The sequence below is a fragment of the Heloderma suspectum genome, chromosome 1, assembly GCF_057233095.1.
Source record: "Heloderma suspectum isolate Gila_16-S chromosome 1, 16-S_ref, whole genome shotgun sequence".
Lineage (NCBI taxonomy): Eukaryota > Metazoa > Chordata > Lepidosauria > Squamata > Helodermatidae > Heloderma > Heloderma suspectum.
In genome coordinates, this window is record NC_139458.1 from 440,176,709 (window position 1) to 440,199,401 (window position 22,693).

Here is a 22,693-nt window from a genome sequence, read left to right on the forward strand (position 1 = left end):
AATAGTGATTGGCACATGTTGGCTTTCTTTCATTCAGCAGTGTCCTAGACAGCCCCAGCAGACTAGACGAGGAGCACAGGTTAATCGCCCGGTACGCTGCCAGGTTGGCTGCTGAAGCTGGAAATGTGGTAAGCAACTAGATGCACTCACTCTCGCTCGCTCTCTCTCAGCATCTGACCTTTTAACAACTCTTCTCTGACAATCAGGGTGCAGATGTCCAGTTCCAGATCAGATGACCGCTTAAGGCCCAGGCCTTTGAGGAACAATACTGAACTAGGAAGCCCCAGCCCTGCTTCTCTGAAGTAGGAGGTGACATATCACATCCCCCGATGGGGCTGCAGCTCTTGCTCCCTGTGTGCAGTGTCACCTGAATTGAACGTGTCCAGGTCTGTATATAAAGTAGCCTTCACACAACAGTGCCTAGCAGTATCTGTGTAATGCTGCAGCGCACAACTGGAGCACAGGGCATGTCCCCGCAAAAGGCCCTTAATTGCACAGCCTGACAAATCAAGAAGCCAGCTGTGCAGCCTGAAGAGCCCAGTGACAGTCCCAAAGCACTGCGTGGGCTAGCGGGAGACTTGCTCAGGCCGAAGCCCCCTGTGTCTGGGTACATAGCCCAGTGCCCTGAAAGGGGTCCGTCGATCCCTGCATCAGATCTTTCCTGCCCCCTCTTCACTGTGCCATATAAATACTGACACCCCCAGTTCTTTCACCTGTGTATCTCTCAATACCAGCAGAAAATAGAGAAACAATTAGAAACATTCCCCAGTGCCACCCCCAGCCCGGTTGCATGCAGAATTGAGCTTCAGTTCTGAGAAACATGGCCAGTTCCCCACCACTGTCCCTGTCACAGACTTGCAACTTAGATGGATTTTTATGTATATTTTTCTATCCTACTCTGTCAGAGATCTCTCAGTCCCTTAAGGACCGCCTAAATAAAATGTTTCTCTGGCAGTGCAGCATCAGAGCCATGGGTAGGCTCTCCCTGTGCCTATCTAGAGTGATGCCCCTTGTGTAGGGACGTTCAGCTGCCATTTGTGCATGTCCTAATTACCCCACACCAGAAATAGAGTCCTTGGCGCCTGCTTTGAGCATCTGGATCAAAATAAATGGAGCAAAAAATAAAAGGAACCTGGTGGTCGGAGTCTACTACCGGCCACCCAATCAAGGAGAAGACGAGGATGAACCTTTTGAAAAGCAAATAGCCGATGTTTTAAGGAAGCATGATGTAGTAGTAGTGGGGGACTTCAATTTCCCCGATATTTGTTGGGAGACAAATTCTGCAAAACATGGCCCCTCCAGGAAATTCCTGACTTGTGTGGCGGATCACTTCCTCCTACAGAAAGTAGAGGAAGGAACTAGAGGATCGGCTATCCTTGACTTGACCCTAACCAACAGAGATGACTTCGTCGATCAAGTAGCAGTTATAGGAACTCTGGGGGAAAGCAACCATGTTATACTGGAGTTCTTGTTTCTAAGGGAAGCAAAAGCCGAGTGTAGTCAAACGCGTACCCTGGATTTTAGGAAAGCTGATTTTCATAAACCCAGAACAATGATCAGTAAGGTCCCATGGCAAGTGACGCTAACGAGAAAAGGAGTCCAAGATGGGTGGGAGCTTTTAAAAAAGGAAATTCTCAAGGCACAATTACAAACAATTCCAACAAGAAGAAAAGGTGGAAGACAACAGAAGAAGCCAGCGTGGCTTCACAAAAAGCTTAGGGATGACCTGAAAACAAAAAAGGACACATATAGGAAGTGGAAAGAAGGCCAGGGAACAAAGGAAGAGTACAGGCAGGTAGCACAGAATTGCAGGGATGGCGTCAGGAAGCCTAAAGCTGAGAACGAGCTGAGGTTAGCGAGGGATGCTAAAAACAACAAAAAGGCTTTCTTCAGCTACGTGCATAGTAAAAGGCAGAGGAAAGAAATGGTGGTTCAGCTATTAAATCAGGATGGCAAAACAATAACAGATGACAAAGAAAAGGCAGAGGTGCTCAATTCCTACTTTGGCTCAGTTTTCTCCCAAAAGAGGGTCTATGACCCCCCTGGCAAAGGCCAAGTACCAGCTGAAGGGGCAGGATTGCAGCCTGAGAACGATAGGCATATGGTCAAGGAACACCTAATTACTTGGAATGAGTTCAAATCTCCAAGGCCAGATGAACTGCATCCTAGAGTAATAAAGGAACTGGCAGAAGAACTCTCAGAACCGCTGTCTATTCTCTTTGAGAAATCATGGAGGACGGGGGAAGTGCCAGATGACTGGAGGAGGGCTAATGTCCCTGTCTTCAAAAAGGGTAAAAAGGAGGAGCCTGGGAACTACAGACCAGTCAGTCTGACATCAATCCCTGGGAAAATTCTGGAGCAGATTATAAAGCAATCAGTCTGTAAGCACCTTGAAAATAATGCCATGATTACTCGAAGCCAACATGGATTTGTCAATAACGAGTCCTGCCAGACGAATCTGATCTCATTTTTTGATCAAGTAACCTCCCTTGTGGACTGTGGGAATTCTGTAGACATCATATACCTCGGCTTCAGCAAAGCTTTCGACAAAGTGCCCCATGATCTCCTGATGAGCAAACTAGCTCGAAGTGGGCTAGATGAAACAACGATCCGGTGGATCCACAGTTGGCTACAGAATCGGACTCAAAGACAGCTTATCAATGGGACCTTCTCCAACTGGGGAGAGGTAACGAATGGGGTACCGCAGGGCTCAGTCCTGGGCCCAGTGCTCTTCAACATTTTTATTAATGACTTGGAGGAGGAGGTGCAGGGAATGCTGATCAAATTTGCAGATGAAACCAAATTGGGCGGGATAGCTAATACCCTGGAAGACAGAAACAAAATTCAAAGTGATCTTGATAGACTGGAGCCCTGGGCAGAAAACAACAGAATGACATTGAATAGGGATAAATGCCAAATTCTGCACCTAGGAAAAAGAAACCAAATGCACAGTTACAAGATGGGGGATATGTGGCTCAACAACACTACAAGTGAGAAAGATCTTGGAATTGTTGTCGATCACAAGCTGAATATGAGCCAACAATGTGATGTGGCTGCAAAAAAGGCAAATGCTCTTTTGGGCTGCATTCATAGAAGCATAGCTTCCAAATCCCGGGAAGTACTAGTTCCCTTCTACTCAGCACTGGTGAGGCCTCATCTGGAGTGCTGTGTCCAGTTCTGGGCACCACACTTTAAGAAGGATGCAGACAAACTGGAGAGGCTTCAGAGGAGGGCAACAAAGATGATCAGGGGACTGGAAACAAAGCCCTATGAGGAGAGACTGAAAGCACTGGGCATGTTTAGTCTTGAGAAGAGAAGACTGAGAGGAGATAGGGTAGTGCTCCTCAAGTACTTGAAAGGTTGTCACAGAGAGGAAGGCCAGGATCTCTTCTTGATCATCCCAGAGTGCAGGACACGGAATCATGGGCTCAAGTTCCAGGAAGCCAGATTCCGGCTGAACATCAGGAGAAAATTCCTCGCTGTTAGAGCAATACGACAATGGAACCAATTCCCTAGGGAGGTGGCGGGCTCTCGCACACTGGAGGCCTTCAAGACGAGGCTGGACAGCCATCCGTCAGGGATGCTGTGACTTGGATTCCTGCATTGAGCAGGGGGTTGGACTCGGCCCTGAAGGCCCCTTCCAACCCTACTATTCTATGATTCTATGCTCTGACGGTGAGCAGCACCGTTTTCCCCCCTGGATGCTTATTGTGTGCCCACAAGGGTGCTTGGCAGGAAAGAGAGTGGCAGCAGCAGCAGCCTCCTTTGGACGAGAAAAGGGCAAGCCCAGCCCCAAGGCCATGTGGCCCCAGAGGCAGCAAACCCAAACAGCACCCTTCCCACCCTTTCTTTCCCAGGTTGCAGTGCTGTAGGAGCACCCCATTAAATTGATCTACCTCTCGCCTGCTCTGCTGCCCTTACTGGCACCCCAAATCCATTGCCTGCAGCAGGCCCATGGAAAAGAGGGTCCTTGGCTCATCCTATAGAACAAGTATGATGTATTGATGATTCTGAACACATTTTTGGTTTTGTAGTGTGTAATCCATTCCTATCCTTTTCACCTTTCTGTCTCCACCCAGAAGTGTGCAACATTCTTACTGCTGGAAATAGTGAGCAGGTGGTGGGGGGGACATTTTGGGAATGTTGGTTGCAGCTGACCAGGAACTTGTTCCTCTGCCACTCCCATTCATCTCTGTGGGGCTGGCGCAAACGAAATTCAGCAGGTCATCTGCATCTTCGTCATTTTGTGATCAAGTAGTTGCCAGGCAAAAGGTTTGCTTCAGTGGACTTCCCTGCATTTTTTGCCATCAAAAGCTCTCTCTGAGCAGGCAGCTAAGGGCTATGAGGTGCAGGCAGAACATTCATCCGTGGAAGGTTCCACTGGGTCCATTGCCTTGTTTAAAAAATTATTTACCCATGTGCCAGCCAGTCCCTTCACATGGAGCATTAGTGTACCAGTGATGCATGGCTGGAAGGAGGCTGTGCTGGTGTGCTCATGCTGCATATGCTCGTGTAGGAGTGCACAATGTGCACTGGAAATGAGGGAAGAAGAAACACTGGTGGAGGCACTGGTGCGCAGCTCCCAGGCACGATAAGTGCCACCTTCCATCGCTCGAGGCTCTGCGGTCCTCTGGCCAGGCTGCCAGAGGGATGCCTTCTGCTTCTGTTGTTCCTGCTTCTGTTGTTCCGGCCTTGCTGAACAGAGCACAGCTGCCTGCTGCTGCCTGTGCCAAGGCAGAGAGGTCACCAGGGGGACCACGGCCCACGTTCCCGCTTGAGACATGAGAGCAACACGGGGGCTGTCGCGACAAATTTCTGAATGGTGACTTCGCACACCGCCACCGTTCCAAAGCTTCGGACGCAGGAGCAATGGAACTGATTTATGAAATGGCCATCAGGGCAAGAAATCATTCAGTTGTGATTGCGGTAGGGTGGGAGTGGCTGAGGAGCCATTTTCATCTTCCTTGGGAAGTCTCCAAGCAGTTCTTCTTTGTGGTCTCTGTGCATCACACATATGGGCTCTGCGCCTGCACGGAGCCTCGAATCCGGAAACTTCTAAAGCTGAGACGTTTTGGCGGGAGCCCCTCCCCCGCCGTCCAGCGTATGTATCCTTAGCGGGTTCCCACCTCTTCCCTCAGTTCTCTTTCGACTGCTGTTGCATGTGCCTCATGAGGAACTTCTCTAGATTCGTTGGATAGTAAAAGGAAAAAAAAGCTGAGGTTTTATTCAATCTTCTCTTTCTCTCATTGTTCTATCTTTCCTTATTTTTACTTTTATTTGGTTTATATTTGCAGCCTTCGCGATAGCCATGAGTGTGTATGGCCCTCCAGGCACCTCTCAAAAAGTGCACCCGTTGTGGGGCTAAGTTACCTCACAAAGACGGGCATAGTTTATGTCTGTTCTGCCTGGGGGAAGGGCACGTTGTGGGAACTTGTCTACACTGCAACGCCTTATCAAAGCGGGTGAGGAAAAGTAGATCTGATCAGCTTAAAGGTGCTTTGTGGAAGAGGGCTTTGAAGTCCATCGAAAGTCCTAAGAAAATGGCAGAGGCAGTTTACTCAACCCCAGTCAGGGGCAATAGAGCCTGTAGCATCGGGGTCCAAATCCCCCCAACGTCATGCTTCGCCAGGCACCCAAGACCCTCCAACACTGGGTTGGTCTTTGACACTGACTCTCATGAAACGAATCTCAAAAAAGGCCAAGGCTTCTAAAAAATCTACCCTTTTATCTTCTGATCATAAGAAGCGAAAGAAGGCCGCCAGCAAGACTCAGGAAGTCACGCGGGACCGAGTGAAAGATCAGACGGCTCTTGCTCCTCCTCGAGTTCAACCGCTGCCAGAACAGTCACCAATTCGAGATGAGCCTCCTGCCTCTATCTCAACAACACCTCAGCATCAGTGACTGGTGATAGGGCCGCCATCAGTAGCAAAGTCCATACCAATGCTACCACTCCTGTCCTCGCCCATACCAAGAGGGCCTATTCACCAATGGGAACTTCCCCCGTTAACATCCACATTGGAGGGTGAGATCAGGGAGCTCTCACCTTGACAACCGCCACCTCATCCTCTGCAGCCCAGCGATACTTACTAGAAGCATGGCTGGGACAGGCATCAACGATCACCTGAATCGGTGTACTCTGTACATTCATCTTGCAGAGCTTATACGCCTGCTCGTGGAGACAGAGGTTGGTACCGGGAACGGTCTAGATCCCCACAGTCGGATTGGGGAAGGCATCAGTCTTACTATAGGCATCCCAGGCCAGTGCAGTGGCCTACGTATTATGACGAACCAGAACGGCAATATCGCCACTTGCCAGATCACCCAAGTTGGGAAGAAAGTCGATCCCAAACAAGGCCATCAGCTACGGTATCGAAACCACCAGATCGATCACTGCTACCGGGACCAGTGTCATTACAGCCCCATCCACAGGTGGCCCTGCCTCCTCCTGTGTATAGGTCTCCTATGACTCTGCTTTCGGTACCACCACAACAAAGTCTAGCACGAACTATGTTTCAGACAGACAGCACAACCACAATTGTCTAAGAGGGAGAGCTATGAATCGGACTCTACTTCCAAGTCTTCAGGTCCACTTCCACTTTCTTCACCTGATGCTGTGATAGGTGCGAGTGAAGCCATCTCTCCTTCTGAAAATTTGGGCCAATTCGTTGACCAAGTCCTCAGAATGGCACAGGCACTGGGGCTTGAAATGCAGCAAGCTGCCCCATCCATACAGCACCTGGTCTTTGATGCGGTAAATGCAGACTCATATAAGCCAGTGGCTATACCGTTGTTCTCAATTCATCAAGCATTCATGGGTTGCCCCCTCTACGGTACCACCGATATCAAAGCACCTTGAGGGTATGTACCACCTGCAGAATACCGACGCGGAATATTTGTTTAAACACCCAGCACCCAATTCTGTGGTAGTCGAAGCAGCACAAGGCAAGCCGAGGAGAGTGCGTTCTTCGCCTACAGACAACAAAGGGAGAAGGTTGGACTTACTCAGCAGGAGACTTTACTCTTCCGCTTCAGTGGGTGTAAAGATTGCTAACTACCAAGCTGCAATGTCAGGTTATCAATTGTTGTTGTGGGACAAAGTGGGTAGGCTGCCAGATCATTTGCCTGATGATAAGAAGGAAGTGGCTTGTCTTCTCAGGGCAGAGGCTATGAAACTCTCAAGGCAACAGATTAACACATCTCACCATCAGACAGATGGCAACTCTAAAGTTCTAGTGAGTTCAATTTCACTTCGACGCCACACTTGGCTTCAGTCTTCAGGTCTTCCACGGGAAACAAGAGCTAGGATAGAAGACTTGCCATTTGATGGGCACGGCTTGTTTAATGCCAAGACAGATGAGGCATTGAATACAGTACAGAAGGCTCTCACCACGGCACACCGGATGAGTTTTCTCTTCACAACTTCAACAGCAGCAGCCTAGACGTTGTCGCTGGTTCCAGCTAGGTACCAGCCGTATAACTCTGGACTTGGTCAGCAACAGTAACGACCACAGACAAGCCAGCAAGGGAAGTCTTTCCAGCATTCTAAGTTCCAGGATTACCGCAAGAAGCAGGAGGTTAGAGGCAAGCAGCATCTTTGACTCGCTACCCATTCTTTCGCCAACCTACCACCAGCCTCCTCTTTTGGGTACACATTTATCAAAATATCATCTGGCATGGAGACACATCACGACAGACTCATGGGTTCTAGCCATAGTCCAGAAAGGATATTTGATCGAATTCAACGCCAGTCCATGAAGGTTATGGCTCCATCTCCAGTCCTCCTTACCGAAATTCAGACTCTCCTCAACAAGGGTGCAATCCAGCTGGTCCCACACAACCAACTGAAGGACGGTTTTTATTCTCATTACTTCACAATACCGAAGAGGGATGGAGGCCTTCAGCCTCAGGCAGCTCAACAAATACATTTTGCCCAGAAAATTCCGCAGGGTCACTCTGGCATCTATTCTTCCCCTCCTCTTCCAAGGGGTTTGGTTCGCCTCCATCAACCTCAAGGATGCTTACTTCCATGTAGCCATAGAGCAGTCTCACCAGCGTTTCCTGCACTTCACCATCAGTACCGACATCTATCTATTCAGAGTTCTACCCTTCGGTCTCGCCACCACAGCGAGGGTATTTACAAAGTGCATGGCAGTCGTATGTGCCCATTTTCGGTTGCAGGGGATAGAAGTTCATCCTTATATAGATGACTAGCTTCTGGTAGCGTCAACGAAGTCACAGCTCCTGCATTCGATAGAGGTGATCTGCGATCTCCTCCATACTCTCAGACTATATATCAACCTCAAAAAGTCTCACCTGCTGCCTACTCAAAGCATAATATTCATAGAGGCATTATTGGACTCCAAAGTGGGCAGAGCTTTCTGTCAGGGTTGGATCGGAGCCCATAGAGCCCCAAAGCAGTTCTGATTCTGAGGAAGAGATAGAAACGGTGGGAGAGGAACCCGCGCACTCTTCAGAGGCGCCACAGGAGGAAGAGCCCCTCCCTGATCACATTTCTGTGAGTGGTAGCGACCCTGGCAGGCAGGGGGAGGGACAACTGGAGCTTCGGGATGCTAGGCACCAGCGTAGGGACAAGCGGGAGATGGAGGGTGCTGAGAGGAGGCGCTCAGCCCGCTTGGCGCAACATCAACAGCTGTGCCCCGATGCCCCACGGGAAAGGGGTGGACTTTCGCCTCCTAGCCCTTAAGTTCAGAGGCTTCCTGCCTTTACCTCCAAATGGAGATCAACTGATTCACTAAGGCTAGAAACCCCAAATAGGCAGCTCTCTTACGTTTCCCTCATTAGGCTCCTGCAATTAGCATCTGTAAGCGTCATTAGGTTGAATGGAAATAAAGCCTTGGAAAAGCGCCCTGTCGTCTGTGTGTTGATTCTGGCTACTTGAGGATTTCAGAAGGCAGCAGCAAGGGCGCCCCTGACACTTTCCTACCCGATACCAGACGGAAGACACTAGTTACATTCACATCAAATGTGCTGGCAAGCAAATCCACCACAGCGTACAAGATGCAACACTTACTGGGGTTTATGTCGGCTACTATGGCTTACTATGTTGTCCACTATGCATGGTTGCGGATGAGACCCTTACAGAATTGGTTCATCAGAAATTTTGATAACAAGCTCAGTGCTCACCGGACCAGGCTAACGCTGCTATCTGACATCAAGGAATCTCTGTGATGGTGGTCGGTACCAACCAACTTGAATCAGGGACTCCCATTTACCCAGGCAGCCCCATCAATGGTGTTGACAACAGATGCATCCCTCTCGGGATGGGGAGCCCATTGCTGGACACTAATGGCGTGTGGCAGATGGTCCACCAGCGAAGCCACTCAACACATAAATGTTCTGGAACTGAGACCAGTACACGAGGCTCTTCGGGCTTTTGAAGTGGACCTGACAGGCAGGCAAGTCCAGGTCACATCAGACAACACGACGGTGATCACGTATTTGAACAGGCAAGGCGGTACCAGGTCCCCTCCACTCTTAGCCCTTACGCTCAGGATTTTCAAATGGTGCATACCTTGGCAGATAGGTTTAATGGCAACTCATGTCGCAGGTGTGGACAATGTTCTGGCAGATCAACTGAGTCGGACAATGCAGACATCCCATGAATGGGAGTTGGACAGTTTAGTTCTGACCCACCCCTTCAGGCGTTGGGGAATGCCACAGGTCAACTTGTTTGCCTCTGCGAGCAACACTGTCTGCCACCAATTTTGCACGAGAGCGGGACAGGGCCGGGCTCATTGGGAGATGCCTTTGTTTTTCAATGGGACGAGACTGTTCTACATTTTCCTGCTTTTTCCCTTAATAACAAAGGTCTTGGTGAAGATTGTGATGAATGGTACCAACTGCATCCTGATAACACCTGGTGGCCATGCCAGCCCTAGTGTACTCTGCTAATGTGGAATGCAAAGGGCCGATATCGATGGCTCCCAATGACTCTGTCTCTCCTGTCCAGAGAGGGAGGTCGGATTCGACACCCAGACGTATTGACTCTCCGCATAACAGCATGGAGAATCCAGTGACGGACTATCCTGTAGCCTCAGATGGGATACGAAGAATATCCTGATGAGCAAACTAGCGCAAAGTGGGCTAGATGAAACAACAATCCGGTGGATCCACAGTTGGCTACAGAATCGGACTCAAAGAGTGCTTCTCAATGGGACCTTCTCAAGCTGGGGAGAGGTAACGAGTGGGGTACCGCAGGGCTCAGTCCTGGGCCCAGGGCTCTTCAACATTTTTATTAATGACTTGGAGGAGGAGGTGCAGGGAATGCTGATCAGATTTGCAGATGACACCAATAGTTAATACTAAGGCGGGATAGCTAATACTTTGGAAGACAGAAACAAAATTCAAAGTGATCTGGATAGACTGGAGTGCTGGGCAGAAAACAACAGAATGACATTTAATAGGGACAAATGCCAAGTTCTGCACCTAGGAAAAAGAAACCAAATGCACGGTTACAAGATGGGGGATACGTGGCTCAACCACACTACAAGCGAGAAGGATCTTGGAATTGTTGTCGATCACAAGCTGAATATGAGCCAACAATGTGATGTGTCTGCAAAAAAGGCCAATGCTCTTTTGGGCTGCATTCATAGAAGCATCGCTTCCAAATCCCGGGAAGTACTAGTTCCCCTCTACTCAGCACTGGTGAGGCCTCATCTGGAGTACTGTGTCCAGTTCTGGGCACCACACTTTAAGAAGGATGCAGACAAACTGGAGAGGCTTCAGAGGAGGGCAACAAAGATGATCAGGGGACTGGAAACAAAGCCCTATGAAGAGAGACTGAAAGAACTGGGCATGTTTAGCCTTGAGGAGAGAAGACTGAGGGGAGATACGATAGCACTCTTCAAGTACTTGAAAGGCTGTCCCAGAGAGGAAGGCCAGGATCTCTTCTTGATCATCCCAGAGTGCAGGACACGGAATAATGGGCTCAAGTTACAGAAAGCCAGTTTCCGGCTGAACATCAGGAAAAACTTCCTGACTGTCAGAGCAATACGACAATGGAACCAATTGCCCAGGGAGGTGGTGGGCTCTCCCACACTGGAGGCCTTCAAGACGAGGCTGGACAGCCATTTGTCAGGGATGCTCTGACTTGGATTCCTGCATTGAGCGGGGGGTTGGACTCGATGGCCTTGTGGGCCCCTTCCGGCCCTACTGTTCTATGATTCTATAATACTAGACGCCACGCGTAGACCCTCCACACAGCGCTCCTATTCAAGGAAGTGGGATAAATTTGTGACATTTGCTTGTCAGCAATCTTTCCATCCCAGGGGATGCTCAATTCATAATATTCTCCCATTTCTCCTTTCACTTTTTGAGAGGGGACTTAAACTCTCCTCCCTCAGGGTTTACCTGCCTGCTGTTTCAGCTTTTCACCCTCCTGTTGAAGGTTTTCCAGTTTTTTCACATCCTATGACTAAAAGATTTTTAAAGGGGATAAGGAATTTAGCACCCCCATTTCAATTGATGGTACCTACCTGGAGCCTTTCTGTAGTTCTAAAAGCAGTTTCCTCGAAACCATTTGAACCCCTTGCTATGGTGGAGCTACGCCTCCTTTCCTAGAATGTGGCATTTCTAGTAACCATAATATCTGCATGTTGGGCTAGTGAGCTTTGTGCACTTAGGATTGACCAGCCATATCTTCAGTTTCATTGTGATAAAGTGGTGCTGCACCCTGATCCTGTTTTCTGCCTAAGGTGGTTTCGGACTTCCATTTGAATCAGGATGTTGTGCTGCCTGCTTTCTCTCCCTCCCTTTGGAGTCAAGATTACACACACTCGATGTGCGTTGTACTCTTGCATTTTACAAAGTGAGGACTGAACAGTTTCGTTTATCACCTTGCCTTTTTGTTTGTTATGGCAGCAAAAGGAAGGGCCAGCCTCTGTCCACTCACCGCCTGCCATCCTGAATTGTTAAGACCATTGAGGTCTCATATGAGTTGGCTGGACTCAAGCTGTCTACCCTGGTTAGAGTGCACTCTACTCGGGCGGTAGCGACCTCCGTCGCGTTTGACAAGGGGGTTCCTATTCCTGAGCTCTGTCATGCAGCTACATGGTCAATGCCATCCACCTTTGTCAAGCATTATAAGTTGGATTCTCAGGCAAGAACAGACTGTGTTTTTGGTCGTGCCATCCTGTCATTTCTACTGTAATGGGACCCCAACCCACCTCCTGGGTACATTAGCTTGCTACTCGCCCATATGTGTGATGCACAGAGACCACGAAAAAGAAATGCAGGTTGCTCACCTGTAACTGTAGTCCTTCGAGTGGTCATTTGTGCATTCACACAATCCACCCACCGTCCCCACTTTGGTGTCATACTCAAGTTCAATATTTGGTACCGAAGTATTCACTTCTCTTGGTTACGAGGCCACAGTGTCGGTCTCAAGGAACTGAGGGAAGAGGCTGGAACCTGGTAAGGATACATACGCTAGACGGTGGGGGTTCCCACCAACACTCCTCAGCTCTAGAAGTTTCCTGATTCGAGGCTCCACGCAGGCATAGAGCCCATACGTGTGGATGCACAGATGACCACTCGAAGAATTACAGTGACAGGTAAGCAACCTGCATTTTCCACCCTAGAGTGTGGGGAATCGCCAAGTGGACTGGTAGTCGTTTTAGAAAGGAAGGGGGCTTCCGTACGAAGGGTGGGCTCCAAGTGCTACCAGCGAGCCGGCCTTGAGCAGCTGTGCCATCTCTCCAGTCTCAACGGAGTATCTATGGTAAGAGAAAAGATGGAAGAAGCAGTGGGAAAATACGGGAGGGTTGGACCCCCGCCAAATTCTGTGAATAGGGTAGCATCCGCAAGCAGGATTGCTTTGTACAAAATCTTTCTCTGAGATGTGCTGGTGCCCCACGTGCCATTCTTGGCTTTGTGTATCATCTTGCTGTGACTCCGAGAAAGCAGCCCTCGCTTTGGGCTTCCACAGTCCTCCGTGCCCATCCCTAGGCTGGCACACGTGGCACAAGGGCTTCCTCAGTTGCCTCTCATGAGCTGGTGATCCCAAATTGCACACCCTCCTCTGGCTGATTTAACTGGCAGCAAGGTTGCAAATGGAGGGAGGAAGAGAAAGCCCTTCTTCTTCGTGGCCTGCTGGTTGCCAGCTTTGGGAAAATCTTTACCACCTTTTGCTTCTTTCCTTTCTACCCCTCCGAAAATATGTAGCACACTTTGCCATCCTCCCCTGTCCTGCACAGACTTTGGGGTGCAATATTGGCGGCTCCTCAATATTCCGCCCTTCTCAGCTGTGCCTGGGCTGAGCTCAGCCCCCTCTCTCAGCTGAGGCCATCCAGGGGGGGCCAGTCTGTGTCAGGAGGTCCCCATGTTCCTTCCTGGTCCACCTTGGTGTCTCCTGAGCCTGCTTCCCTCCCTGTTCCTTGGGATGCCTGCTGGGAAGCTTTCTGCCTGGTCTCCCATTTTCCAGAGTAGAGAACGGCCGGCCTCCTGCTCATGGGAGCGGACATTGCTCTGGACTAGGCACTGCTTGCCTTGAGGGCCCCTTCCTCCGCCATGTCCTCTCCCACTGCCCAGTCATGTCGGCAGCAAGTTCACAAAGGATTGTGCCTGCCTTCGTTCCCGCCCCACCCCCTTCTTCCAGAGCGGCCTCTCATTTGGAGGAAGGAGCTCCTGGGGAGGGACCACCTGCCGTGGAGGATGAGGTGCTGAGCAGCCTTTTCTGTACGCTTCTGCCACCTTCGTCTTGAGCTCTCCAGTGCTGTTGGGTATCAGGTTGTGTGAGGATGCGTACAACAGACAGTGCCACGCCTGCTGACAGCTGACATGTGGCCTCTCTCCCTAGTCACGCCCGCCAGCTGAGCTGGGCTTCAGCTTCGATGCCAACAAGCAGCAGAGGCAGCTGATAGCAGAGCTGGAGAACAAGAACAGGTAAGAGGGCCGAGGGTGGGCGGGGAGTGGACCTGGCTTTTGTGGGCTCCTGGGCAGAGGCCACCTCCTCTGTGCTGAAGGGGCACACGGGATACAAGGGCCCCCTCCTGCTACTCTGGCAAGGGAAAAGCACGTGTGGGTGTGTGGGGGGGTGCTCAGGTGGAGGGCTCATAGCACTAATTATCAAAAGGCCTCGTGCTGCTAGTCCGTCTTTTCTTCTTTAGCGGGTCTTTTCTGGCAAGAAAAAAGGATGGGAGAAGCAGTGGGAAAACACGGGTGGTGTGTTCTACATGGACATTGGCAGTGTCTGGAGCTCCCATAAGATTACATGAGCGAGGCGAGGTGATGGTGTGATAAAAGCCTTGTCTGGAGGCAGCAAGAGAGAGGGAGAGAAAACATGCCCACGCCCGAGCTGCTGAGGGCCCATCCTGGCCAAAACCCCTGTCTGCCAGTCTCTGTGTTCCCCCTTCAATGGGAGAGGGAGAGGCGGGGCAACCCATTCTGAGCCCTCACAAATTTAGTCCGGAGCATGTTATGAATAAGTCACCCCGAGGAAACACATCTGAGAGCTCTATTGGAATACAATAGTTTCTATAGGTCCTTTCTGTGACCTGATGATGCGCCAAAAGAACTCTGTGGATTAATCCATCCCACCAGATTTTGGGGGCTGATTATTCTGTAGAATTCTGGGAACCCAGCAGATTCTAGCCCAAACAGGGCACTCTGCCAGAGTCCATCATTAAGGTCCACTAAGCCTGATCAGAGTCATGTGGTTTCCTTGTCTCTTGTTTACTTGCACAGGGAGATACTGCAAGAAATTCAGCGCCTTAGACTGGAGCATGAGCAGGCCTCCCAGCCAACACCAGAGAAAGCCCAGCAGAATCCGACTTTGCTGGCAGAACTAAGGCTATTGCGGTAAGCCAAAAGTAATTTTAAAAATGTTTTAAAAATATCCTAGGATATTGCCTGCAAATGGATCCGCTGGTGGTGATAACTGGCAATGCCAAGCATATTGAAAAGTCAGTAAAACTGTTCCTTAATTTAGTTCCATTTTTGCATCGGCAACTCTATGCTGCATGAGTTCTGGCAGAAGGAAATCTAAAAGTTATAGATCAAACTCAGCCTGCTGTACACTGAGCTGACTACAAACATAGACACACGGTCCACAGCGATGAGAGTTCAAGTTTATCAAAAGCTTCATAGCACTGTCCATGGCAAGTTTGTGACAATTTAAAATTTTAGTTCATGTGCAGAGTGTCTCTAAAAAGCCCAGATGATGATGGAGGCAAACAGAGAAGGCTCTGGGCAATGAAGATGCGATGTTTCCAGCAAAGGCTCTCTACTTTTGCATCAGTTTAAAAAGGGAAAGTGTGGCCCTACACCCCTTTTGACAGACAAGGGCCTTTAACTTTTTAGCAAGGCCTCTGTCTAAACAGAGCGGCACAGCTCAGCTCTCTAGCCGTGACACTTTAACCTGGGCAACTCCTTTGTAAATTTTATTTTACTTCTGTCAGGTTCTCTCACAGACATTTTAAAAACTTACTCTTTTTTTTTCTTTTCTAACCTGGTACACAAAAGCACTGAAACACTGAGTGCCGAAACTCAGGACGCTGGGGGTGATGGGCATCGCTTTATACTTGCATTTTTCAGGCAGCCATTAATCTTCGGGGAGGCAGTGGGGTGATTTGCAGGACTTCAAAGGCAAGCTTCTCAGTTTGTTTGTATTTGTAAATCCCAAGCTTAAAACAGGACACGATGAGGTACAGGGCAGCTAAATTCTTGCTTTGGCACGGGCAACAAATAACTCGGGTCAGCTTTCTTCGCTGGGGTCTCAAACAGGAAAACAGTCTTAATTTAAAGTTGTAACATCACTGACAGCGTCAGCCAGCCAGCTACACAGATCTCATTGTTTTTTAAGACAGTTGCTCCAATATCTTCTTTTCTTCTCAATCAGGTTGGGTCTCCCAGCTTACACAGTTTATTGCAGCTTTCAGGAGCATGGCAGTAGCATGATTTTGGCTTGGCCAGGAACATGCTGTCTGGTTTCTCGGTCTCTTTAGCACACACACTTAGGCAGTGTAACACTGGACACTCAAATCAGTGAGATTTCTTCATTGCAGGGAATCCCACGGCAAAAGCTTAATGGTTACGCTCTTCAGAAATCATATAGCTGATGGTCAGTAGCTACAGGCTCTATGCAATTTTAACACAGTTCAAAGCTAAACACGGTTACCTTGACAGAGATCTTCAACGTGGTCTTTCCGCTTCATTCTGCTTTGGGACAGTCTTATGGCACACTTTTCACTCGAAGAGGGGTCTAGCCTGTGCTCTGGGGGCTGATTCTTCACCTTTATTTTCTATTTTGCCTTCATCTTCTGGGTCTTCATTTTCAGTTTCCATTTCTTAGGGATTTCATCTCAATTAGGCGAGGTGATGATGTTGCACAACTCAGAACGTTGTGGGCAATTTTCCTGCCCCCCCTCTCTCGGCGCGCTAGGCTAACAGCTACGTCTTCAGCCTTACACTCTCACGCTCCCACGCTTTGTTAAAAGCCAGACTGTCCTGCAACATTTTTCTAATTAACAGCCTCAGATCTTGTTTTTTTCCTCTCAGCTCGACCTTGAGCTTTTTGCTGTTTTCTCTTTCTATTCTGAATCTTTAAAAAAACACCTTTTTATTTCTTTGTTTGACATACATCTCAAGGGGGTGCAAGGTTTGCTTCCCCCACCACCCATAGCCTCCCTCTTAAATTGAAGACAGACACAATTAGGGAATGGGAATTGGTCAGTGAGTAAGGGGTCTCACTGGCCGACACAAGAGGATTTTTCACACCACGCACTTTGCTACTGGCCTGGGCACCCGGACGGTCAACGGTATGCGTCAGAAACCGCAGTAGCCACTCACACAATCATCAATCTCTCCACTACATCCATATGTCCCTGCCACCCACTTTTCCCACTTTTTACCAGAGCGGAAAACGGCTTCCCCAGCTTCCTCAGCTTCCTACTGAGTACTGGCGTGCTAGGTACTGGCGCCCACTCGGGGGTGTGATCAGGCCCCCCTTCTACCCGCAAGGAGTAGGTTCTTTTGTATACGTATACCACCAACACTGACCTTCTTCATAAGGCGGGGCCCTCTTTTTTTCTGCCCAGTGGCCTTTCTCCCTAAAGGCGGGGCCCTCTTTTTCCCATATACTTGCCTTTCTCTTGAAGGCTTCCAATGTGGGTTTCAACTCAATTGCAGCTGCGATATAGGCAGGGCTCAAGTTCCTTCCTCCGCTTCCCAAGGTTCTCTTGCTGCTCGCTGCCGTTTGGGCGATCCCGGTGCAGGCTTTCTCCCATTCACTCGACAAAAAGGTCGGTGGCGCCAAGAAAGGGAGGCATGCGCCGAGCTCGTCCTCCTGGTGCGGCGATCAAGAGCAGGCAACTGCCACCTGTCTGGCTCAGAGCCTGCCACATCCGAGTCACGGCACCATTTATGCCGTGCTGCTACACACACACACACACACACACACACACACACACCTTCCCTAAGGCACAGGGTTGTGGAAGTCCTTGGTTTAGGAACATTGGAAGCTGCCTTAGGCAGAGTCAGGTCTCTGGTCTATCTAGGTCAGTATTGTTGACACTGACTGGCCTCAGTGGCTCTCCAGGTTTCAGGCAGGATTCTTTCCTAGCCCTACTGGGAGATACTGGGGTTGGGCCTGGAACCTTCTGAATGCAAAGCAGGTGCTCTGCCACTGAGCTATGGCCCTTCCCGGCCCTGGTTTCTCATCTTCATCCTGACAACTGACCTGCACAGCAGGCCACTGTATTATTAGTGTTCAGCACATGAAGATTTGAGGGTGTGGGGCGGCATGCAGCTGGCTTCTGGGTGTGTGGCTGGCCACTTAGCCTTTTTTGAGTACTGACAGAACTGCACTCCTGGCAAACTGGTCCTTTCTGCTTTTCAATCTGAATAGACAACGGAAAGATGAGCTGGAACAGCGAATGTCTGCTCTTCAGGAAAGCCGAAGGGAGCTGATGGTACAACTGGAAGGGCTCATGAAGCTGCTCAAGGTAAGGCACACCAGAGCCTGTCTCCATCTCCATGCCCGTCGGATGACCAGTGTTCCTGGCTGCATTGCTCATGGACATCCTGTGCTGCAAACCTGCAAGAGGCTATTCGTCTCCTTGGAGCATAGGAAGCTGCCTTAGACTGAGTCACACCGTGGGGCCCTTTGATGACCAAGCAGCCCTTCTAACTTGGTGGCTTTGCTCAGGATTGGTCCTGCATGCAAAGCATGTGCTCTGTCACTGGCCATTGCTCTAGGATGAACCACTTTGGTGGCGAAAGCATCTGGGAATGGCAGAGGTCAAAGCAGATAAGTCTTGCCAGTGGTCGGTCAGCCAAGGGAGCTGACTATGGCTGCCTGAAATGGCAACCTGCTCCAGCATTCAACTGCCTCTAGGATGCCCAAAGAGCACCTGAGGGTTGCCCTGTTCTCTCCCATTCTTCTCTGCCTCTTTCTGCTGAGAAGGGTTGCCTGCAGTTTCTTCCAGGGCTACCCCACCTCATTCAGTGCTTCTCCTGGGTAGGGGGATAGAATCTGAGGGTTGGGAGGAGTCTGGTAGGCTAAGTCCAACCCTCCACCTAGTGCAGGAAATGTAGAACTAGATCATCTCAAGGTTAGGGGTGGGGAAGCCTTTTTCTGTTGGGCACTGTGTGCCGGTAGTGGGCTGGGCCCAAACCAGCAGGAGAGAGGGTGCTTGGGAGAGGGAAACTGCTGGGAGAGGGAGAGAGTGCTGTTGCCAGAGGTCTGACTCATCACTTGCAGGGGGCTTTTACAGTTAGGGTGAGGGATGCAGGTGATCCTGGGGCCACAGGTTGCCCGCCCTGCTCTAGGGCATTGGCTCCATCGTGGAACTGCTTTTACCATGAAGATGTTTCTCCTAACTAGTGTTCAGCCAAAGTCTACCTTCCTATAACTTAAGTCCCTTCAATCTAGTCCTGTCCTGTGTGGCAGTAGAGGTTAAGTCTTTGCCCTCTGCTGTGGAAGAGCCAGGGGCATTGCTGGGCCTGCCCCCCAAGTGTCCATCAGTCCCTGTAGAAGGTTTCTTTTTTCTTAGCTTAATTATCATGCGGGCTGTGATTTTCGTTGTAGCTGCGGAAAGAAGAGCAAGCCCTCCCTACGTGCTGCAACACCCGCAGAGCACAACAACATGCTTTTGGCTTAGCAGCATCCATTTTCCTTTTTGCATTTTTAGACAATTGCAAATTAATTGTAACTGAAGAGGAACAACTGATTTGGGAGGATCAGGGGAGGGATGCAAATTAATGGAAGAATTGATTTTATTTGAGGTGATTTGGATGAGAACCAAACTGGCTGGCTTTGCCTTCTGTGATATTTAAATAAACCCTAATCATTATTTCTAAATTTGCATATGCAGATATAAATGAGCATATGAAAATTTTATCCTGTGGGCCTGGGCCCCAAACCTTTTAAGTACCTGGCAACACCTATGGAGACAGCCCTGCAGGTCTTTGAAGAGTGCTATCAAGTTCCCCCACAGTCTTCTCTTCCCCAGGCTAAACATACAAAGATCCTTCAACCTTTCATCATAGGACTTGTTTGTTTCTTTACTTAAAAACCCGCCTTTCAAGACTACAGTCTTCCCAATGTGGCTTATAATATAAAACAAAACCAAGAAAAGGAAATGTATGTATAACTTGACACACAATGTACAACAACCAGAAAAGTCAAAGGTATGCCAGTATTTCCACAACTTCAAAGTCATTCATACAATAAACTATAAATATTGAGCACAAATTTATTTAAACTATGGGTGTAATCCCAATTATTTAAAAAGCACAACACCAAAATCAAAATCTGTACAATACAATGTAATGTATGACACATTCTCATAGAGCCCAGCACCGGCTACATAAGAATGAAAAGGGTCAATATATAATCAATATGTAGTCCATAAGATGAAAATGATGGAATAGTGGTTCGAATCACTCCTTGCTGGATGCTCATGGAATTGGTAAACAGGAAAAAAATACTCAATGATTTCAAAACAAAGCCAAACATGTTTCGGCCTGTGTGGCCTTCCTTAGTGGCTTGAATCAAAACAAAAATTAATCCTTTTAAGAAAACTAATCCATTAATATACATTATTATAAATCAGTATATTTCTCACTAATACATAAAAATCTATCTCACTGGATTGGATCCAGATGCTGCTTATACAGTCCTTAATATGTGGGCCAGCTATCCAGTTTTTTGTTGTAGCAATATCAACAGTGCTCTGTAAGAAATAGTATATAGAGCAAAAGTGCCCAAGGTGCAAAAACACTCCTGTACTTGCATACAAACAGGTATCCAGTTTGAAAGACATCTTAGTCCATACAAGAATGGGATTCACCACTAATACTATTACTACCATAGATAATATCAGTGTAGGAAAATTCACATGTGGCAATTGCACTGTCTGCAATAGCTATGTCAATTTAAGATCCTTTAGTAATCCCTAAGATAATAGAGACTGTCCCCTTAAAGAATTGTTTAACTGTAATACATCTGGGGTTATATATGCTGTTCAAGGTCCATGCTTCTTCTTGTATATTGGCGTGACCACTAGGAAAATCAAAATCCAGTTAGGGGAACATAAAAGCTGCATCAGAACAAGGAAGGTGCATGCGCCTATGGTAAAATGTTTCATTGAACAACAACATGATGCAAACCCATTATGATTCTGGGGCATTGGAAAGGTATGAGGTGCAGGGAGGCAAGAACTTATACAACTTGGAAAACAGGAGGCTTGATGGATTTATCAACTACCCCAAGTACTCAATGAGGATATTGAATGGTGGTTTGTTCAATAAAGTATTTTTCTTGCCATGGTTATATTCCTAAATTATACTGTCAAGATTAAAAGTTACATGTAAGTTCCTTCAGAATACAGAGCACTTTCAACAATAGCCGTTTGGCTCCTGATCAACATCTTAACCAGGCGTGCAATACAGTAAGGCCTGGTATACTACAAACTCCACTTACCAGAACACACAGTAACAGACGTGGATACACTGAACATAGAACATGCAGTGGTAAGCGGTTAGAATTTGGATACAAATATTTTTGTTTTTTAAAAATCAATCTTGGATCAAAAAAATTAAAACTAGGGCACTTTTGCTCTATATACTGTTTTTGGTAGCCTTTTCTGCCTGGAGATATTGGATTGTCTCATGCCTCTTTGGGAATCCCTGCATTTGCCTCTTGGCCATGCATGAGTCCGTGCATGAAAACGAATGGGCCGCTCTGGGCTTGATGGTATCAAAAGCCACTCAGACATCTAGGAGAAGCAACAGGGTCACACTCGCCGTTCCCCAGCATAAATCTTCCAACAAGGTAACCAAGGCTGTTTCTGTCCCCAGGCCAGGCCTGAACCCAGATTAGGATGGATCCAAATAATCGGCATCCCCCACGACTCCCTGGAGTTGAGAAGCCACTGCTTGCTGTGGAGCCTTGCTCAAGACTGGGCACGGTGGTTGTTATACCCGGCTGTGGAACCCAAGTTCAGCTTTTTCCGGAGTCGCCTAATCACCGCCTCATTTAGGGCAGCAGTGCCTTTCCCTCCCTCCAAGCAGCATATCATTCCCCTATACATCCAGCAGCCTGCCTCTCACTGAAGCCCCGTTAGTGGAAAAGGAGAGGATACACCAAAACACTCACACACCGGGACTGTTTTGTTCTTCCTGACCAGTTAGTTGCCCTCCTCTGAACCCGTCCCTGATGGTTTACATCCTTCTTCAAGTTCAGTTTCCAGAACTGGTCACAGGGCTCCAGACAAGGTTGGGCTAGTAGATGCTGTAAGCCACACTTCTGTCAAAGACTGGTGGGGAGGTGAGGCTGAACGTGTTTCACTAGGGATGCTAAGTGTAGTATCTGAATGTCTTGCATTTGTCCGTTGAAACAAAAAGCTTCCAGTTCTTAAGAAGCTCCCATTCTCACAAGACCAGAAGCCATTCTAGTAGATGCAGCACACCTTGCTCGCTTGCTCAGGCCCAGGTTCAGCCTGCAGCATCTCCTGTTCACGTTCCACAGGCAGCAGGGCTAGAGGGGAGGTTTGCTTCCTCAAGGTGTTAGAGATGGCCACCAGCTTGGATGGATTAGACAAATTCACCACAGATAAAGCTGCCAACAGCTACTAGTCATGATGCTTGGGTGGCACCTCCAGGATCAGAGGGGGTACGCCTCTGTATACCAGTTGCTGGGGAACGCAAGCAGGAGGGGCCTGTTTTACCCATGTCCTACTTGTGGGCTTCCCATTCAGGCATCTGGTTGGCCACTGTGGGGCTGGGATGCTGTGCAGGCCTCTGGCCTGGTTCCACACGGCTCTTCTTCTGTTGTTATGGGATCTCTGGCCATGAGGCATCTGCAAGGAAGCCTGAGCCAGCGTTGGTCTGACACAGTGTAAGGCAGTAGCTTCTTCTTTCCTCTTGCGTCCTCTTTTCTTTCTGTCCTTATGTGTCAGCAGACATCTGTGTTCCCCCTGGGCATTTGTGTGTGTGTATGTGTGTGTGTGTGTTTTTCCTTTCAAGATAATGATTAACTGTCTGCTCTCTCCCTCCCTCCCTCCCTCCCTCTCTCTCCCTCTCTCTCCCTCTCTCTCTCTCTCATGTTATCTTGTTGTCAACCTTTATAGGAAGAGGAGCAAAAGCAGGCAGTAAGTTGATGTCCCCTGGCTGTCTTTTTACTTTAATTCTGCATGAAAAGACTGTGCATTATATATTTCCCCCTCATGATGGG

General features: G+C 48.8%; 1 protein-coding gene across 30 annotated transcripts in view; it reads left to right on the top strand.

The window, feature by feature from the left end:
• The window catches only part of DTNB (dystrobrevin beta), a 267,328-nt gene that overhangs the window by 190,162 nt on the left and 54,473 nt on the right, over positions 1 to 22,693 (top strand). For 19 of the 30 annotated variants that reach the window (XM_084828280.1, XM_084828880.1, XM_084829730.1 and 16 more), the window contains 4 exons: positions 38 to 128; positions 13,817 to 13,902; positions 14,704 to 14,817; positions 17,864 to 17,960. In XM_084828280.1, the coding sequence (XP_084684406.1) occupies positions 38 to 128; positions 13,817 to 13,902; positions 14,704 to 14,817; positions 17,864 to 17,960 (388 nt within the window). Of the gene's footprint in view, positions 1 to 37; positions 129 to 13,816; positions 13,903 to 14,703; positions 14,818 to 17,863; positions 17,961 to 22,589; positions 22,611 to 22,693 lie in introns of all 30 variants that reach the window. The other 11 variants (XM_084829840.1, XM_084829793.1, XM_084828700.1 and 8 more) reach the window with 3 other exon arrangements.